Source organism: Vipera ursinii (assembly GCF_947247035.1).
Source record: "Vipera ursinii genome assembly, chromosome: 10".
Taxonomy (NCBI): Eukaryota; Metazoa; Chordata; class Lepidosauria; order Squamata; family Viperidae; genus Vipera; species Vipera ursinii.
In genome coordinates, this window is record NC_139520.1 from 7,812,167 (window position 1) to 7,828,978 (window position 16,812).

At 42.1% G+C, this 16,812-nt stretch overlaps 1 protein-coding gene across 2 annotated transcripts in view; it reads left to right on the plus strand.

Moving 5' to 3' along the window:
- The window catches only part of SLC12A4 (solute carrier family 12 member 4), a 51,296-nt gene that overhangs the window by 21,285 nt on the left and 13,199 nt on the right, over positions 1-16,812 (plus strand). The window contains exons 3-12 of one of the 2 annotated variants that reach the window (XM_083370626.1): positions 2,681-2,812; positions 3,571-3,717; positions 4,483-4,537; positions 5,584-5,714; positions 6,986-7,227; positions 9,256-9,470; positions 12,157-12,321; positions 12,432-12,530; positions 14,271-14,328; positions 16,227-16,401. In XM_083370626.1, the coding sequence (XP_083226752.1) occupies positions 2,681-2,812; positions 3,571-3,717; positions 4,483-4,537; positions 5,584-5,714; positions 6,986-7,227; positions 9,256-9,470; positions 12,157-12,321; positions 12,432-12,530; positions 14,271-14,328; positions 16,227-16,401 (1,419 nt within the window). The remainder of the gene's footprint in view (positions 1-2,680; positions 2,813-3,570; positions 3,718-4,482; positions 4,538-5,583; positions 5,715-6,985; positions 7,228-9,255; positions 9,471-12,156; positions 12,322-12,431; positions 12,531-14,270; positions 14,329-16,226; positions 16,402-16,812) is intronic. The other variant, XM_083370627.1, reaches the window with a different exon arrangement.

Sequence of the window (16,812 nt, forward strand, 5' to 3'; positions counted from 1 at the left end):
AAATATTGATCTAAATAAATAAAAAAAATCAAGGCTAGGGTCACAACTCTGCGGTTGAAGTCCTGCTCTATTATGTGCATTGCATGTGCACATAAATTAGGAAGTAATGTGTAACTCATGTTCTCATAATTGCTTGCTGGTACTCTTTGCTATAATATGCTTTACACATGGCTACCTTTAAAGACTAGGTGGAAACTTGTACAGTTGGTAAATCTACTAGTTGTTGTTGTGTTTTCTTCTAGTCAAGTCCCTGCAGTGCTGTTGCCAAGGTTTTTCAGAATTGTTTGCCATTGCCTCCTTCCTAGGGCCGAGAGAGAGGGACTGGCTCAAGGCCACCCAGTTGGCTTTGTGCCTAAAATGAGACCACAGCTCATGGTCTCCTGGTAGCTATGCATGAAAAAAATAATATTTTATATTGCAAAAATGTAATCATGAGGAATGTTGCGGATAAATCTGCAGTAGAATCAATCACCAAAGATCTGTGATTGATTTATTTTTTTAAATTTCCTAAAAATAATGACTCAACACAAGGAACTAGTTTACCCTGGCAGTTATAGATATACCACTTTGATTGTAATCCCTCTGAGACAGGCTAGAAAACGTTCAAAGTATACAGTGTCATTTTAAAGGGAGGTGGTGTTATCCACAAATCAGTTTTATGGTTATATCTGTTTGTGGAAGAAGATAGACTATATTTCAGCTCTATGCTTCCTTTGTCGTCTTCTTGAATCTTGGGCAGTATTTGTCGAGCTTAGCAAGCTGAAGATAAATGGATTTCATCTCTCAGCTGGCTGGGGGATTCTGGGAGTTGACATACACCCGTCTTCAAGTTGCCAAGCTTGAGAAACACTGCTCCAGTGTTTTGTTACGGAACTTTGGTTCGCATCATAGTAGAGCATCAATGCTTGGATACAAGCTCAGAAAAGAGAATTGGGTTATCCATGGGATGAGATGAGCATGTCTTACAATAACTCCTGGGAGGATGGCTGCTCACAGGTTTGGAATTCAACTCTTGATGTTATCCCGGCAGTGCAGTTCTAGCTGGCTGAAATAGATGATTGTAGGTGTAGCTTAATATGGAAGGACAGGAAGCTGCTGTATTGGACACGATCCAAGGCTCCAGAGCAAAATTCTGGGAGTTGAAGTCCACATGTCTTAAAGGTGTCAAGGTTGAGAAACACGCCTCTCCTGACTTCAGTGGACCAAATGATCAGGGGTGTCAAACTGCTGGGCCGCGAGTTGGATGCGTCACGCAGAAGCTGCACCTACCCCAACTCTGTCAAGCGGGAAAAAGTCACGATAACATCGGGACACATCATGTGGCGAGTTTGACACGATGGAGATGGGCATACTCAAGTCATAGTCAAGCAATAGAACCTACCGTTGAATAGATATAGATGAGATTGTCTTTCAGATGGTTGGAGGGATTAATGAGTTCTAGGCAAGTCTTAGGCACATAGCCACCTGGGTGACCTTGGGCCAGTCACTTTCTCTCCGCCCTAGGAAGGAGGTAATGGCCAGCCACTTCTGAAAAAAACTTTGCCAGGAAAACCTTGTCCAGACAGTCTTTGAGAATTGGACACAATTGCACAGAAGAAGAAAAAGTGACTGCAATAAAGATGTATTGATATTATTATTGTCACTTTATCTTAAAGACAGATTGATGTATTGGTCATAACTTTTGTGATAGACAGCAGACTTGAGGTAATTTAGGCAACGATGTATTGGAAGCCCTTCTTCCGATATGCTACATTTAAAAATAATCAAAGGATGTTTTCAGCAGTATGTTATCAATTCCCCCCCCCCCCGCGTATGTCCTGTTCTATTTTAGAGATTGCAGTGTACGGATGCGCAACCATTTCATGGGGTAACACAGGGGTCCTCAACCTTGGCAACTTTAAGACTTGTAGACTTCAACTTCCTGGCTGAGGAATTCTGGGAGTTGAAGTCCACAAGTCTTAAAAGTTGCCAAGGTTGAGGACCCCTGGGGCAACAGAGCACATTTAAACTCTGATTCTCAGGCTGAGTACTGCCCAGGCGAAGATTAAAAATACACAAACTGCTAGTTGATATGATGGCATTTATAGAAAGAAAAATATATAAACCTAGGAGGTATGTTTTCAGTTGCTTTTCTGGCTGGCCAGCTGGAATGATAGCAAACTGCCCAAATTCAGCATAATTCATTCCCCCCCCCCTCTCTCTCTCTAACTGTGTCTCTCTAACTGTGTCTCTATCCTGTCTCATGGCATTTACAAAAAAACAAAAAACCAAGATGCTAGGCAGCCTGGCTACTTTGTGGGTTGCAATGAGATGCTCCATTTTGTGAATTCTTTTCCATGGCTACAGACATGCTGCCCTTGGCCCAGCAGGTCTGCTTGGTTAGTTAGCCTTTTCAGAGGTTGGCTTGGTGGCAACATGGAATGTCAACACCTCTTCCTCTGGGAGGTCAAGCCCCCCCCCCTCAACTTTTGGTTTTGGTTTTGCCTACTTTGCTGGAAATGCTAAGATAGGAGGCCGACCTCGTACAATGGAGGGAGGTGCCTTTTGGGTCCCCCTGGAGGGACAGCACCATGTAAGAGTTGATGCCTACAGGTGAAGCAGTCTAAGCTTTCCAGGACCGAAATGCTGAAATTCTACTGTCCCTGTTGGCCAATGTATCCTTGCACCTTTCCCTTTGTAGGAAGAACTGGACATTCGCCCGAAAGTGTCTTCTTTATTGGGCAAATTGGTCAGCTACACCAACCTCACTCAGGGAGCCAAAGAACACGAAGAAGCGGAAAATGCCGAAGGCTCGAGAAGTAAAGTTTCAAAAGTATGTCGCTTTCTTCAGTTTGTGTCTGTGTTCAGTTTTTGTTCGTGAGAAGAGTCTCTGATGGATCCCATGAATTGGAACCAATCCCTTGGTTTAATCCGCATGGGCTGACATGTGACCTTTAGAAGACAAGGTCACGGTTTGGATTTAGAGGATTAATTTTTATCACAAGGGGTGACTGCTTGGCCAAGAGACATCCCTGGACAGAGGGGAATGGTGCTTCGGCCACAGACTTTAAAGAGCCCTGGTGATGCAGAGGTTAGAATGCGGTAATGCAGGCTACTTCTGCTGACTGCCAGTAGTTGAGCAGTTCGATTCTCACCAGCTCAAGGTTGACTCAGCCTTCCATCCTTCTGAGGTCGGTAAAATGAGAACCCAGATTGTTGGGGACAAATAGGCTGACTCTATAAAGCGCTTAGAGAGGGTTGTAAAGCACTGAAGTGGTATATAAGTCTTAACAGCTATAGCTGTTCCTCCCTCCTTCCTTGCTTCCTTCCTTCCTTCCGTGGTGGTGCAGTGGTTGGAATGCAGTATTGCAGACTGACTCTGCCCACTGCCAGCAGTTCAATCCTGACCAGCTCAAGGTTGACTCAGCCTTCCTTCCTTCCAAGGTCAGTAAAATGAGGATTGTTGGGGGCAATAGGCTAACGCTGTAAACCGCTTAGAGAGGGCTGTAAAGAACGATGAATCGGTATGTAAGTCTAAATGCTATTGCTACGTCATTTTACTTTGTTGAGATGACTTCTTCTCTTTTTCAGTCTCCCAGCATGGGGACCCTGATGGGTGTCTATCTGCCATGCATGCAGAATATTTTTGGGGTTATCCTCTTTCTTCGGCTGACCTGGATAGTGGGAACAGCAGGTGTCGTCCAGGCCTTCCTTATTGTCTTAATCTGCTGCTGCTGTGTGAGTACATGGCCGCAACATCCTTTAGATGTTACCTACTTTCTTGTCTTCCACCCATGCCATGAGTTTTTATCCCGAATCTTCCCGATTGGCATATCTCAGTGTCCAAATTTATGGCTGGTCAGATTCCAGCTGGATGGATTTCCTTCCTATATTTTCTTTTTTTTACTGGAAACCTCCAGGCTTGCCAGATGCAAACTAGGACTCAACAAATTGGTTGGGTAAACATGTACTTAGAATCAAGGAAGTCTATATCTAAAACTGAATTTGATGTTCCATTGGCATACTCTTCTAATTCAGTGTGTTTTCCATTCCATTGACATAAACCCATTTGATGCCAGTGAAGGAAACATTAAAAGAGACTATTTGTAGCTCAGGCTTCAACTATGGGGACCTTGGTGCTCTCTAAGCTTGGTTGTTTTGTTGGAGATGTTTCATTACCCAAACTAAGTAATATCATCAGTGGAGGAAATATCTGTTGACCCCTGACATTGCTAGAATTCCCTGTAATACTGAGCATGCTTCTTCTCTATTTTCATGTGTTTCATCCTTACCAAATTTGGTCTTGTTCTGTTCAGTTCTCAGGGATTTATCTTTGTGTTGGATGGACAGACAGAATCCCAAACCCCCTGGCATAATAACATTCTTTGGGGTTGGAAAGACAGTTAAAGGATTGGATTACATCCCATTTCAAACATGTGGTATATTTAAATTTGATGATTCCTGTGTTCCTATATGTTTAAACTCTATTATTGTCATTCACAGACCATGCTGACAGCTATATCAATGAGTGCCATTGCCACAAATGGTGTAGTTCCAGGTACACTGTGATTTATTTGTCATGATTGTAATTTTGAGGCTCTTGAGTCCCAGTGGGAAAGAGATACTTGAATGAATGATTGCTTGCTTTATTGATTGACTTGCTATCAAGTTGATGTCAACTACCTAGATAGGTTTTCCCCAGAACAGAGCCATGGTGGTGCAGTGGTTAGAATGCAGTATTGCAGGCAAACTCTGCCCACTGCCAGAAGTTCGATCCCCACCAGCTCAAGGTTGATTCAGCCTTCCACCTTTCTGAAATTGGTAAAATGAGGACCCGGATTATTGGGGGCAATATGCTGATTCTATAAACCGCTTAGAGAGGGCTGTAAAGCACTGTGAAGCAGTATATAAGTCTAAGTGCTATCACTATTGCTATTGCCAACCTGGTCCTTTAGGTCTTTCAACAGGTATATCCACCACCGCTCTGAATTCATTCACCCTGCTTCTGTTCTTCCTTTCCATTCCGTTCTGTCCATTTTTTCCCAGCATTATAGGAAGCAGGCTTTCAGAGGTAGTCTATTGTAGTAAATGACATCCAGTTTCCCAGAAAAAATATCTGCATCTCTTAACTGTGAAAGATCTTTTTTTAAAAAAATAATAATAATTCTATCTCACCTTTATTATTTTTACAAATAACTCAAGGTGGCGAACATACCCAACATACTTTCCTCCTTCTATTTTTCCCCACAGCAACAACCCTGTGAGTTGGGTTGGGATGAGAGAGAGTGACTGGCCCAAAGTCACCCAGTTGGCTTTCAGGGCTGAGGTGGGACTAGAACTTAACGTCTCCTGGTGATTGGCCCAAAATCACCCAACCAGCTTTCATGCCTAAGGTGGGACTAGAACTCCTCATCTCCTGGTGATTGGCCCAGAGACAACCAGCAAGCTTTCATGGATAAGGGACTAGAATTTATGGTCTCCCGCTTTCTAGCCTGATGCCTTCACCACTAGACCAAATTAGCTGATTTAGATTTTGCTTTTCCAGAGCATCCTTATTTTGGACATTTGTAGACTTTTTCCTTTTATTTGTTCTTTGTATTGTAGCTGGTGGTTCCTACTTCATGATTTCAAGATCACTGGGTCCTGAATTTGGAGGTGCTGTGGGACTGTGTTTCTACTTGGGAACAACATTTGCAGGTGCCATGTACATCCTGGGTGCCATTGAGATCCTACTGGTAAGTAGTTAACAAATATATTGCCAGTGAAGTCACAGTGTATTAGAATTTCCAATGAATGTGTAGAGAGATTATTCCATTATTGCTTCTACTAATTGAAGCACATATTTTCTTAAAACTTCAAAAAGTTATCTGGTCTTACATGCTCTTCTTGGTAGTGTTCAGATAACAAGGCTAGGCAACTGATAATTCCTTACTTTTTGTTAAGATTCCATCTCCCATCATATTTTTCTCGTGGCCATGCTAGATGGGACCGGCTGAAGCTAATGTCAAAAAGATCTGGAGAAGAACGCTGTAGTTTGCTTTTCTCTGTTTTATGCATATTATGCATTAAAATGTTAGGATTGTGCAGAATAGAATAAAATTTCTTGGTGTGTCTGCCTGAGGTAGGCTTTGTGCCGATCATCTTAAAGGGCGTCTTTTAGATTTTTGCAGATCTGAGGCCAGTGAGGAGACGTAGGAAGCAGATTTTGCCTTCTTGCTTTGATCATGGGATTTAGTGGTAATAAAAGAATCTCTTAAAACTCCTACATATAAATCCATGACTGGAAGGGCAAGATTTGTCCTCCACCAAAATTGAAGAATCCCTTGCAATAATTTCCTTCCTGTCTTCTTTTATATCGTAACTATTAGATTTTGAAATAAGTTGTACTTTCTTACCTCTTAATGTCTCACGCTTAGAAAAACATAGGTACATTGTAAGTGGTGGTGATGCTGGTGATACCATGTCATTTGTGTTTGTTATGTTCCGTTCAGTCCCTCTGAACCGAATGGAACATAATCCCAGTTCACTTAGCATGGGATTAGAATCCATGTTTAAGAAGTAAACATGAAATTCTACAACATCTCTTCTCCTTTTTAGGATTTATTGGTAATACAAAGGCATTTCCATTGCAGAATTCCCTTAGCAGTGGCTTTTCGGATACATTAGGACAGTGTTTCTCCAACCTCAACAACTTTAAAGATACACGGATTTCAGCTCCCTGAATTCTTCAACTGGCTGGGGAATTCTGGGAGTTGAAGTCCACACACATTAAATCTACTGAGGTTGAGGAGCACTGTCTTAGGATGATGGTTTCCAGGTTTCCCAAGTCCAGCATGATCCAGAAGTCTTCTGGAAGCTTCAAATCTCTCGTCATCTGGCGACTGGCCTAATTGGAGGGGAGGGCTGTGGTGTCTGAATTAATTTTGGACATTGTGCATGTCCCAATGTGTGTCTTGGACCGCTCGTTTTGGTTGCCAACACTAAAGTCATGTTCTTACTCTTTCAGACATATATTGCTCCCCAGGCTGCCATTTTCCATTCAACTGGGGCCCATGATACTTCGAGTGCCACCCTGAATAACATGCGAGTCTACGGGACCTTATTTCTTACCTTCATGGCTCTCGTAGTCTTTGTGGGTGTAAAATATGTTAACAAGTTTGCTTCACTCTTTTTGGCTTGTGTCATCATTTCCATCTTATCCATCTACGCTGGGTCAATTAAATCCATCTTCAGTCCACCTTTTTTCCCGTAAGTAGAAGTACTTGGCAATGCCAGCTCATAATGTTGGTTATGGAAACTCTGATAAAATCTCTAGCTAGCTTGAAGGGAGGTGTTGGGGGGGGGGTGAGCTTAGAGTTCTTGCACTGCAGAAAGTAGCACACACCTGAAGAATTAGAATCCTTGAAGTCTTTATCTGACCACTACCCAGGAAATGCAGTCAGTCTGGCAAGATTCTTGCAATATAGGTGAGTAACAATAAAGCTTCTGTTTGAGACTTTCCGAGAGTGCTTCGGATTGCTTGTGCCTGACAGAAGCCATGGGTGAAGGAGAGACCACCACAGTGGGAGGGTTAGAAGACATTCCAGCTTAGAGTCCATTGAGGGAGGAAACCACTCAGGGGAGGAAACCTTTGAGGTCAAACCCTTAGGACAATATCTGGTTTCCTCAAGGGAAGACTACATGGTGAATTCTTCTTAAAATGGTTGTCAACAATAAAGGACCCTATTTGGCCCATTCTCAGAGCTGCTTGCACCTGGCAAGTTAGATGTTCACTGTGCAGGCAGTCCTTGACTTATAACAGATCATTTAGTGACTGTTCAAAGTTACAATGGCATTGAAAAAAGTGACTTATGACCATTTCTCACACTTACAACTGTTGCAGCAATCCCAAGGATCACGTGATCAGAATTCGGACATTTGGCAGCTGACTCGCATTTATGACGTTTGCTGTATCCCAGGGTCATTTGTTCCCCTTTTTCGACTTTCTGACAAGCAAAGTCAACAGGGAAGCCAGGTTCACTGTACAACTCTGTTACTAACTTAACTGCAGTGATTCACTCAACAACAGTGGCAAGGAAGGTCGTAAAATGGGGCAAAATTCACTTAACAACTGCTCCACTTAGCAATGGAAATGGAAATGGCTAAGTGTCCGTTGTGAGCATAAGTCAAGGACTACCTATAACGGCAGAAGCTCCTACAATGATTCTTATCAACGGCATTCCACTCCCTACTAAATATATTAATTATTTTGGGGTCATTTGATGGTTTTGCTTTTGTCTTTAGTTGCCCTTCGGTTTCTTTTAGAAAACTAAGGTGTCTCTGGACTTCTTTGTTTTTTCTTGCACTAAATTAAAATAGAATTGTTTCTAGGAGACAACCTTGTGAGTTTACTGCAGTAAAAAGAACAGAGATTCTGAATTTTTGAAAGCTACCAGATTATTAAGGCATCTGCTTAGAATCTGTTTCTCAGGGCAAAATGTGCAAGCAGTAAGGTTCGAAAGGAATCCTCCCTTATTTGTGCATTTTTATTTATTTATTTACAGTGGTATATTTATATACTGTGTGAATATCACTGTACCCAGATAATGTACACCTTGTTTTTTATAATAATATAGTAAAACAATATTAACACGAAAAGGAAGGACATAGAAAAGGTTCAACATTTGCATTTGTTTCTCTTTGTTTTGGTTGTTTTAAGTTCTCACATATACAAATGTTCAATGTTTTTTTTTTGTGCTCTGGTAGAAGAATGCAAAATAGAGTCTATGGTCTGTTTAATCTTTGTCTTTCCTCAACATGTATTATTGAATTTATATCTCCAAGCTGGTAACTTTCAGATGAGTTGGAATAGAAAAAAAAATGTTTGAATTCATAAACCAGAACTGGGACTGTAAACTTGTAAAAAAAAGGATGGAAGAATGTTTTTCATTCCTCACTACTAATATTAGAACTTGGGATTTTCCTCTGAAGACTGATTAAGTTGATAAATTTAGCAGAGCTAAGAGAAAAGTTTATTTTCATACATCACCAAATGTTGCTGTTTTCACCCTGGGTTTTATATGCCTGGCTACTTATTTTGCAAAGCCAGATGCCAGATTTAGTCTTATTCCCGCTGCCTTCATGGTGTTTATCAAAAGGAGGTCTAATTAAAATAAAGACATGCCCTTGCATATTGTAATGAACCAGGTTTTGGCAGCTTGTTGAGAAAAGACGGGGTAGCGGGACTATTTATGCAAACTTTTACCTGGCGAAAATGTTGATGTCTTTTCTTCCTAGGGTCTGCATGCTGGGTAATCGGACTCTTTCCAGGGACCAGTTTGATATTTGTGCCAAAACGATGGTGGTCAACAATGTGACGGTGCCCACCAATCTCACCAACCTTTTTTGCCCGGGTTACAACATAACCTCTAGCCACTGTGATGAATATTTTCATTTAAATAACGTCACTGAGATTGTCGGCATCCCGGGAGCTGCAAGTGGAATTTTGAAAGGTAATTTTTAAGACCATGTCATAACTTTGGGCTGAGCAAGCAAAGGGCATCAATGAACACATCAAGGCTTGCATATCATCAATTCCATGTGCAATCTCTGTATGGGGGGGGATCTGTGGCAGCTATAAGGGAGAAAATTCAGTCTGAAACCTTGGAGAGAGCCTGCCAGCCAGGGTACACCACTGTTTCTCAACCTTGGCAATTTAAAGATGTGTGGACTTCAAATCCCAAAATTCCTCAGCCACCATGCCTGGTTGGGGAATTCTGGGAGCTAAAGTCCACACGCTGGACAGTTGCCACGGTTGAGAAACACTGATGTACAGACACTGATGTAAATAGGACAGGAGATAGGGTGGATCTGTTTTCCTAATTAAATCAGTGCTTTATTTAGAACCAAACTCATTTGAGACCCCAGTGATGCTAGGAATGGTTAGTGCAGGGGTAGGCAACCTTGGCTCTTTTATGACTTGTGGACTTCAACTCCCAGAATTCCTGAGCCAGCATGAGGGAACTATGGCCCCTTCATGACTGGTGGACTTCAACTCCCAGAATTCCTGAGCCCGCATGGCTCAGCTTGGAAACCTCTCCCTTTCCCCTCAGCATGGCTGGCTCAGGAATTCTGGGAGTTGAAGTCCACGAGTCATAAAAGAGCCAAGGTTGCCTACCCTTGGGTTAGTGGAACAAGAAGAAGAGACAAGCTAAGAACAGGCTGGCCTGATAACATCAAGACTGATGCAAAGATGAACATCCAACAACTGGAAGCAGCTGTGCTGGACAGGTAGCAGGGAGAGCGCTTGCCTATAAAGTCGCCAAGAGTCGGAGATGACCAAATGCTTAAAACCACAACAATACAGAGCCATTCTCTTTATCATTTAAGGAAAGAGACCATTGTTCAAAGACAATGCGTTGTTTGTGGGCTGAAGGTCCCACATCTGGCATCTCCCTCTAGGGCTAGAAAGATTTCCAGACTGAATCCTTGTAAAATAGTTGTTAATCAGTTAAGGGCTGGGCCATCTCATGCTTTTGAGATGCTTTGAATTTCAACTCTCATAGCCCCCTGGGTCATTGGCCTTGTTGGTCCAAAATAATGTGAAGGTCCAAAGTTATCTAGAATAGAATAGAGCTGGAAAGGACCTTGGAGGTCTTCTAGTCCAGCCCCCAGCTCAAGCTGGAGAATCTAGTCTCAGACAGGTGACTGTCTACTCTCTTCTTAAAAACCTCCAGTGATGGAGCGCCCATGATTTCTGGAGGTAAGCTGTTCCACTGGTTGACTGTCCTCACTGTCAGGAAGTTTCTCCTTAGTTCCAGGTTGCTTCTCTCTTTGATCAGTTTCCAAACATTGTTTCTCATCCTTCGCTCTGGTGCTCTGGTGAACAACCTGCCCCCCTCTGCCTTGTGGCAGCCCCTCAGATACTGGATCACTGCTATCAAGTCTCCCCTATTTCTTCTTTTCTTTAGACTAGCCAAACCCAAGTCCCATAGCCGTTCTTCTTATGTTTTAGTCTCCAGGCCTTTGATCATCTTAGTTGTTCTTCTCTGATATGGTGTGATATGGTGACCAAAATTGGCTTCAGTATCCCAGGTGTGGTCTTACTAGGGTTTTATCAAGCGGTAATAATACTTTGCATGACCTTGATTCTATGATCTACTTATGGTCTATACAGTAGGGGGTTTCTTGGTCTCCACTTAAAGATAATGACGTCCTTGTGCATTGTGCCTTGTATAATACAGGAGGTTATATAGTTTAGTTTAGTTTATTAATATTTCTATACCGCCCTTCTCCCGAAGGACTCAGGGCGGTGTACAGGGCAAGAATAAAACATAAAGTTACAAAAATTAAAAAGTTATTAAATACATGCCCATAAAAACAATAAATACATTAATAAAACCCCCAATAAAATGATAATAAAAACCCCTGCAATCCCACCCTCAGGCCAGGCCGGCTTGTTCGAACAGGTATGTTTTCAGATCGCGGCGAAAGGAGCGAAGATCCGGCGCCGTCCGGAGCTCAACCGGTAGCTGGTTCCATAGCTCCGGGGCGCCCACAGAGAAAGATCTCCCCCTGGGGGCCACCAGTCTACATTCTCTGACCGGTGGCACCCTGAGGAGTCCCTCTCTGTGGGAACGCACAGGGCAGAGGGAAGTAGTCTCAGATTCAATCCAGTAAAGATGGGGAGCAGGAGAAAATGAAGAAATGGAAATGATATACCTTTCCAGCTTTGTGCAACAACAATGAAATGTGGGAATACCCAAATCTCACACGAAAAAAGCAAATACGGTGGCTGTGACTTGCAATTGAAGCTCATCCCTTCTATGTATATCTCAGGGGTCTCCAAACTTGGCAACTTTATGACGTGTGGACTTCAACTCTCAGAATTCCCTATGGCTGGCTGGAGAATTCTGGGAGTTGAAGTCCACAAGTCTTAAAAGTCGCCAAGTTTGGAGAGCCCTGATGTATATCATAAGAGGAGGAGTTTCCTGTTGATTGTCTTGTCTCCTGTTGTGGCTTCTGGTCAAAGTTTTAATGGTTTTAAGTCTGGAGTCTATCCTGTTCAATAAAGAATTTCCTCATTGCTGGACAACCAAGGGGACCAGCCTCTCTTGGCTATGTTCAGCTCCTGTGTGTAAACTATATATATTTCTTCATTTATTCTACATTCCTTATTCTATATTTCCACCACCCCAGATAATGTCTGGAGTAATTACTTGGAGAAAGGCGAGATCCTGGAAAGAGCAGACTGTCCTTCTGTTGACGTAGCTGGAAATAAGAACAACCTCCACTTGTACGTCTATGCGGACATTGCAACTTCCTTCACTGTCCTTGTTGGCATCTTCTTCCCTTCTGTGACTGGTGAGAAGATACAAAGGCTGAAATCTCTAGGTGTATTTTGATGTATTGTGGGTTTGTTTTTTGGTGGGGGGAAGTATCTGTCTTATCTGCCTTTTTGTTTTCTTTTTAAGGCATCATGGCTGGCTCCAACCGATCAGGAGACCTCAAGGATGCCCAAAAGTCTATTCCAGTGGGAACCATTCTTGCTATTGCCACCACATCTCTTGTCTGTATCCTTTAAACATAGGAGTGTCCATGCTATGGTTTTAGTGCTTCAGAAACTTTATGTTAGGGGTCTGACTATGACCTTTGAAGCAGTAACATCTGCCCTGGCTCTATGAATCTTGGAAAGGAAAGAGAAAATTAAAATAGCCATGAAGATTCCCTTGAAATAAAGGATGGTCTTCCTGCAGGCTGCAGGTGTGCTTTTCATTTACCTGTTCTTGAACCTCCAAGGTATTTTTTGCTCCTCTGAAAGAGAGTAGAGTAGAGTAGAGTAGAGTAGAGTAGAGTAGAGTAGAGTAGAGTAGAGTAGAGTAGAGTAGAAATTAGAATAGAGTAGAGTAGAGTAGAATGGAATGGAATAGAATAGAATAGAATAGAATAGAATAGAATAGAATAGAATAGAATAGAATAGAATAGAATAGAATAGAATAGAATAGAATAGAATAGAATAGAATAGAATACAACAGAATACAACAGAATAGAATACAACAGAATACAACAGAATACAACAGAATACAATAGAATATGGGATGGGATATAATTAGAATAGAATAGGATAGGATAGGATAGGATAGGATAGGATAGGATAGGATAGGATAGGATAGGATAGGATAGGATAGGATAGGATAGGATAGGATAGGATAGAATAGAATATGGGATAGAATAGAATAGAATAGAGTAGAGTAGAGTAGAGTAGAATAGAATAGAGTTAGAATAGAATAGAATAGAATAGAATAGAATAGAATAGAATAGAATAGAATAGAATAGAATAGAATAGAATAGAATAGAATAGAATAGAACAGAATAGAATAGAGCTGGAAGGGACCTTGGGGGTCTTCTAGTCCAGCCCCCTGCTCAAGCAGGAGAACCTATACCATCTCAGACAGGTGACTGTCTAGCCTCTTCTTAAAAATCTCCAGTGATGGAGTGCCGACAATTTCTGGAGGCAAGCTGTTCCACTGGTTAATATGTTTAATATATAAAGATACAAAAATAGAAGGGTTAAAACACATGTCAGGCTTATTGCTCTTATTTTTCACTTGCAACTTCTTCCTTCTACACAAAACATATGAACTCATTCTACTGAGGTCACATTTTTTGGCAGTTAGAAACCAGACAAGGACAGCAACAAAAAAGGATATCCACCTGGTATTAGGTGACCATCTTAGATGTGACCTGGAGAACTTTTTCTGCATTATTTCAGCTGCTCCATGAAGCCAACCAAGCATCATGTGGATCAGTGTGTTATGCAAGCACAGCAGTGGTGTGATGAGTATTATGTTGGCTTTTGTGTGTCAAGTAGTGGTTGAGCTGTGATCCATTTTTGAAAAACACAAGTTGACTTGAAGGCCCTATATGTTCTCCATATGCAGTGACCTAAATGTTGTTGATATGCTGAAGCAGAGAAATGACATTCTGATTATCTTGTGTTATGAATATCTATGTATTTAATCCTAGCTGCTTCAGTGCATTTAATTTCTCCCAGTGTATTTAATTTAATTTCAACCTATTTACCAAAATGTTGTTAAGAAAAATATGGCAACAGGAAGAATGGCATCCTATTAGAAAATATCAAATGACTTGTGTGATGTCCTGTTCATTGCAATTTTACTTTGCAAATTGCATCGGCAATTTTTTTTGCGACTTAGCAGAAGATAAGAGGAATATTTGTGGCTGATTACTGGGAATGTAGGCATTTGTTGCGTCAAAATTCTGGCTTCCTTAACTGGGTTTGCACCTCACAGATTTCAGCTGTGTATTGTTGTTTGGAGCTTGCATTGAAGGTGTTGTTCTTCGAGATAAGTAAGTAATTATTTCAGATTGTCCTTTCATGGAAGGGAATCAATTTTGTTTCCTTTGATTGCTATTGCTAATTTCCTTTACAGTGTAGATACTGGATTTTTCTTTTTGACACACTACACAGAATGTATCTTTTCCCCTAATAACCATTAGGTAAAGGTAAAGGTTCCCCCACACATGCATGCTAGTCGTCTCCGACTCTAGGGGCCGGTGCTCATCTCCGTTTCAAAGCCGAAGAGCCAGCGCTTGTCCGAGGACGTCTCCGTGGTCATGTGGCCGGCATGACTAGACGCCAAAGGTGCACGGAATGCTGTTATCTTCCCACCGGAGTGGTCCCTATTTTTCTACTTGCATTTTTACGTGCTTTCGAACTGCTAGGTTGGCAGAAGCTGGGACGAGTAACAGGCGCTCACTCTGTTACGTGGCACTCGGGATTCGACCCGCCAAACTGCCGATCTTCTGATCGACAAGCTCAGCGTCCTAACCCACTGAGCCACTGCATCCCTAATAACAATTACCAGCTGTAAACACACAGGATTACTTGTCCTTGCCTTACAACAGCTCACTTAGTGAGTGCTCAAAGTTACAACGGCACTGAAAAAAGTGACTTACGACCATTTTTCACTTTTAGGAATTTTTGCACTATTCCTTCTGAATGGAACTGAGACTGAGCTTGCCACATCTTACTGCAGCGTTTCTCAATCTTGAGTAGACTTTAATTCCCAGAATGGCTGGCTGGGGAATTCTGGAAGTTGAATTACTCCCATCTTAAAGTTGCCGCGGTTGAGAAACACTGCCTTACTGCACCCTGTGTCTGGGTCGATAGCTCATCGCAAGATAATCCATGGGAATAATTCATGCTTATTTTGCATGCGTGGGACATGGTGACTCAGTGGGTTAGGACACTGATCTTGTCGATCAGAAGGTCGGCAGTTTGGCGGGTTGAATCCCGAGTGCCGCATAGCAGAGTGAGCGCCTGTTACTCGTCCCAGCTTTTGCCAACCTAGCAGTTCGAAAGCATGTAAAAATGCAAGTAGAAAAATAGGAAGAAGAGGAAGGAGAAGGAGAAGGAGAAGGGAATAAAAGAAGGAGGAAAACCTGGGAGGGAGGGAAGGAAGGAAGGAAGGAAGGAAGGAAGGAAGGAAGGAAGGAAGGAAGGAAGGATATAAATAGAGATAATAGACTGGATGGATGGATGGAAAGAAAAAGGGAAGGAAGGAAGGAAAGAAGGAAGGAAGGAAGGAAGGAAGGAAGGAAGGAAGGAAGGAAGGAAGGAAAGAAAGAAGGAAGGACAGATATAAATAGAGATAATAGACTGGATGGATGGATGGATGGATGGAAAGAAAAAGGGAAGGAAGGAAGGAAGGAAGGAAGGAAGGAAGGACAGATATAAATAGAGATAATAGACTGGATAGATGGATGGAAAGAAAAAGGGAAGGAAGGAGGGAAGGAAGGAAGGAAGGAAGGAAGGAAGGTATGGGCAGTAAATATGTGACTGAAGTTTTCTGGGATTAAAATGTGTTTGAATATTAGTAGCTTGGGATGGTAGATGGGCTGTTGGTTTGATCTCCGAGCTTCATGATTTTAGAATAGAACAGGGCTGGAAGGGACCTTGAAGGTCTTCTAGTCCAACCCCCTATTCAAGGAGGATTTGGCTGCAAACATTTCATCTCCATTCGGGGGGGGATCTTCCGTGCACTTTGAATTGTCTCGGAATTGTTTCTGGGATTATTTTTGGTGCTAGCATGTTTCATAGTCTGAAAAAGTTTGGGAAGTCCCACTTGATATGAGGAGTAAGTTGACCTGTCCTTGGTAAAGTAATTGAAAATCAGATGGAAACACCAAACAAATTCAAGTCTCTTCTTGAATGACAAATTCTCTCCTCCTCCTCCTCCTCCTAGGTATGGTGATGCCGTGAACAAGAACTTAGTGGTGGGCACGCTGGCCTGGCCCACGCCGTGGGTCATAGTGATTGGGTCCTTCTTCTCTACATGTGGAGCAGGTTTGCAGAGCCTCACTGGAGCTCCACGTCTCCTTCAAGCCATTGCCAAAGACAACATTATTCCATTCCTCAGGGTCAGTCCATTTTTTTTAAGAGCAAAAGTTGGAATAATTTGATGCGTAGAACTACTAGGGGACGCGAAAACTCCCTGGAAAGATTCTTAGAATGTTTGATCTTTTGAGAATTTGTGTTTCCATTACTTTTGAAAAGGCAAGCATGCAACTGGCATGAAAATCACCCAAACATCTGAAGAGATAGCAAACTGGGAAGCCCATTGGCAGGAAAGACTCCAGGATTCTTCCGAGCCCAAATTAATTTTGTAACTAGACATCCAATACCAGATTTTGCAGTATAATATATTTTTGACTTGAAGGCACCTCAACATCAATCTCCATGAAGCTGTTGTAGGTTCTATACAGTTACTGACCTTCTAACTTACCACAGCTTTAGTTTTGAACTGATTTTCCAGTACTTGCCCTGACTCC